This window comes from Bison bison, unplaced genomic scaffold (genome assembly GCF_000754665.1).
Source record: "Bison bison bison isolate TAMUID 2011002044 unplaced genomic scaffold, Bison_UMD1.0 scf7180017864145, whole genome shotgun sequence".
NCBI classification, from domain to species: Eukaryota; Metazoa; Chordata; class Mammalia; order Artiodactyla; family Bovidae; genus Bison; species Bison bison.
The window spans coordinates 8,172,874-8,176,145 of record NW_011494717.1 but is presented as its reverse complement, the minus strand read 5'-3'; the positions used below and the strand labels follow the sequence as shown (position 1 = coordinate 8,176,145).

The 3,272-nt window shown below is 54.7% G+C and overlaps 1 protein-coding gene across 1 annotated transcript in view; it reads right to left on the bottom strand.

Annotated features, from left to right (window-relative positions):
* GAREML (GRB2 associated, regulator of MAPK1-like) overlaps positions 1 to 3,272 on the bottom strand; it is a 15,531-nt gene that overhangs the window by 10,857 nt on the left and 1,402 nt on the right. The window contains 1 exon segment of the mRNA XM_010840689.1: positions 2,696 to 3,006. Coding sequence (XP_010838991.1) covers positions 2,696 to 3,006 — 311 coding nt within the window.

Below are 3,272 nucleotides of genomic sequence, written 5' to 3'. Positions count from 1 at the left end.
AGGCGTCATTTTTCCTATCGGTAAAATGGAAGCATACAACTTGGCTCACGCGGTGCTCCGCGGGGTCCCAGAGAAGGCCGGTCTCCCTGCCTCCCCCGGGGGTGAACCTTGGCCTGGAGACCCGGGTCCCCAGCAGCGCCCCCTACCCGACTCGGGACCAGGCACCGCCCTGAGCGCTCCTCCCCGCTCCTTACCCCACCCCACCCGGCCCACCGCGGCGGCTCTCTCCGAGGTCCGCAGCCTCCGCCCCCGCCCGCCCGCCAGCCCGCGCTATTACTAATTCATTAGGAGGAACCAACGTCGGGCTGTGCCCTCAGAGCTTCCTCGTAAACCTGCCGGCGGCCCCTCCCCCTCCCCCTCCTAGGGGGGCTTCGGCCTCCCTACCCGCGCCCCACAACCAGGCAGGCCACAAGCAGCCCACCGGAAAGATGGGTCAGGGATGCGAAACCTCGGCTAGCCAGCTGTCACCCCATGATCACCACCATACACAGTCAAGAGGCCACCCAAAGCGATGGGGGGAAAGAGCCAGGAGCTCCGTGGACCCACAGTTCCCTAGGAGACTCTGGATCTCGGTTTCCCTGATTTGTTTGGTTTTTATTGGCAGCGGGGTCTTATTCCCCGACCAGGGATGGAACCCGCGGCCACTGCAGTGGAAGGACAGAGTCTTAACCACTGGAGCACCAGGGAAGTCCCCCAGTCTTTGCTTTTTTGTCCCAATGAGATGACCTGGGACTTTTCCCTGGACCAATGCCAAATACCCAGGCTGGGAAGTTTCTAGCTTGGGCAGGCCTTCCCCGGGGGCCCCAGGGCAGAACCCTAGGTCAGAAAGATACTTGAGTTTCCTCATCTTCAAAATGCGGTGTGGGGACTAGGGGTGTGGGAACTACAACAAGTTCACGGGGTGCTGTAAAAAGCGGAAGCCCTCTAAAGGGTTTGGTCCTGTCCCACAGACTCAGGGGAGAACCAGGCAGGGCCAGAGAGGGAACAGCAGACCTGTGAGGAAGCTGCTGGGAGCCTTCCCAGCTTCAAGGATTCCAACCTTTGTTGCAGGGTAAAGGTAAAAATCGCTCTGTCATGTTTAACCCTTTGCAACCCCATGGACTGTAGCCGCCAAGCTCTTCTGTCCATGGAATTCTCCAGGCAACAGTACTGGAGTAGGTTGCCATTCCCTTCTCCAGGGGATCTTCCCAACCCAGGGATCGAAACCAGGTCTCCCACATTGCAGGCGGATTCTTCACTATCTGAGCCACCAGGGAAGCCCTGTTTCGGGGTGGGTAGCAGTTAAACACAGAACTGATCTAACTCCTAACTCCTGGAGCTCTGTAAGACTTCCTCACAGGGTTGCTGTGAGGCTGTGATGGTGACAAAGCTCTGCCCAGTGTCTGGAAAGCAGCACATGTTGATACACACGAGCTGTGGGCTCCTGGGTTTGCATAGGGGCATCTCTGGGCTGACGGCGACCAGTCTTGCACCCTTCTCATTCAGGGAACAACAACCCTGCATCCCTGATGTGGCAGCCAGCACCAGCCCAAAGATCGAGATGCCTGGGTGCTAGCCCTTGCTCTTCTGTGTGACCCTGGGCAAGTCATTTCCCTTCCTAGGCCTCTGTTCCATCCTGTGTAAAATGAAAGGGCTTCTTTTTTTAGAAGCAGAATCCTTTCTTCAAACAAAATCTTTAGGACATCAGCATCACATATAAAATAGATAAAAGTAAATATTCATTGTTGTTTAATTGCTAAGTTGTGTCCAACTCTTTGCACCCCCAAGCTCCTCTGTCCATGGGGTTTCCCAGGCAAGAGTACTGGAGTGGGTTGCCATTTCCTTCTCCAGGGGATCTTCCTGACCCAGGGACCGAACTCAAGTCTCCTAGGTCTCCTACACTGGCAGTTGGGTTCTTTACCATTGAGCCACCAGGGAAGCCCTGGTCTCAAGCATAATTTTATTAAAAGTTTTTAAATTTTAGCATTCACTTAAGAGTCAATCAATGGGGACTTCCCTGGTGGCACAGTGGTTAAGACTTTGCCTTCCAATGCAGGGGGTGTTGGTTTGATCCCTGATGGGGAACTTAGATCTCACATGCCTTGGTGCCAAAAAATCAAAACATGAAACATAAGCAATATTGTAACAAATTCAATGAAGACTTTAAAAAAAAAAAGTCAATCAATGAAAACAATAAATTTAACACAAGCATCGGAAAAACAGGATTAAGGCTAGCAGATGCAGCCATATAATCAGCCTGGGCATCCCTTTGTTTCTATGTCTTTGGGTTGCGCAATACTGAAAGAATCCCGGCAGGAGATATTTTCTTTGAGGGTCTGTACAAAAAGGGTTAATGAGGCAGATTGTGGTACACACCAAATGTCTCTAGTCGGGGTTTAAGGTTTGACTTGTAGTGGTATGAGGGTGTGGATTTTTTTAATCATTAGTTTCAAATCTACTTTAAAATGGGAATCAAAGGTTTGCAACCAGAAACCCAGGGCTTCACAGACCAGTACGAAAACCACTGGACCCTAACTCTAACCCTGACTTTAGTCACCACCACCCCCGCCCCGCCCCCACTCATCAGCCATGCCCTCGCTCATCCCTGCAGCTCTAAAGAAAAGCCAGTCACCAGCATCCAGTGCCCAAGACTTCCTGCACCCATCCCCCTGCCTACAGCCCCCACTGGCTCTGTGCCATCTGTCCCTGGGCACACCTGGGTACTGCAGGGGGATGTCAATCTTGGGCCCGATGACGTAGTGGCCCTCCTCCAGGGTGTGGGCTGTCACCGTGGTCCACTGGCGGCAGGAATGAATGAGCAGGATGTCTCGCTCACTGACGCCCTCAGCATACTCCCCTGGGAGGGGGCAGGCGGACAGAGGAGGGAGGAGAGAAAAGAGAACATCAGGAGGGGCAGAGAGACAGGGTGACCTCCTCACCGAGACACCGCCCGAGGACAGCTCTCCACGATCCCTGTCCGGGCCAGCAATGCTCCAGGGATGGGGGCTGCCAGCTGTGAGCTTGGGGCTGAATCAGGCCCCGTCTCTCAGGGCTCAGGCTTCCGATGGGGCCCCAGAAACCAACTCTGCCTCCATCGTGCATTTATCCTTCGACTGGACTGCCTGCTGTCCCAGTCCGTGTGCTGGAGCCAGGGGCTCCTCCCTCCAGGAGCCCTGAGGCCCAGGGGGCAGGAGGTGGGGAGAGATGTGAACAGAGGATGCGGGCCCAGTTTGAGGCACTGAATGGAGGCAGTCTGAGCTCTCACAGAAGGGGCAGCAAACTAGTGGGGGGGG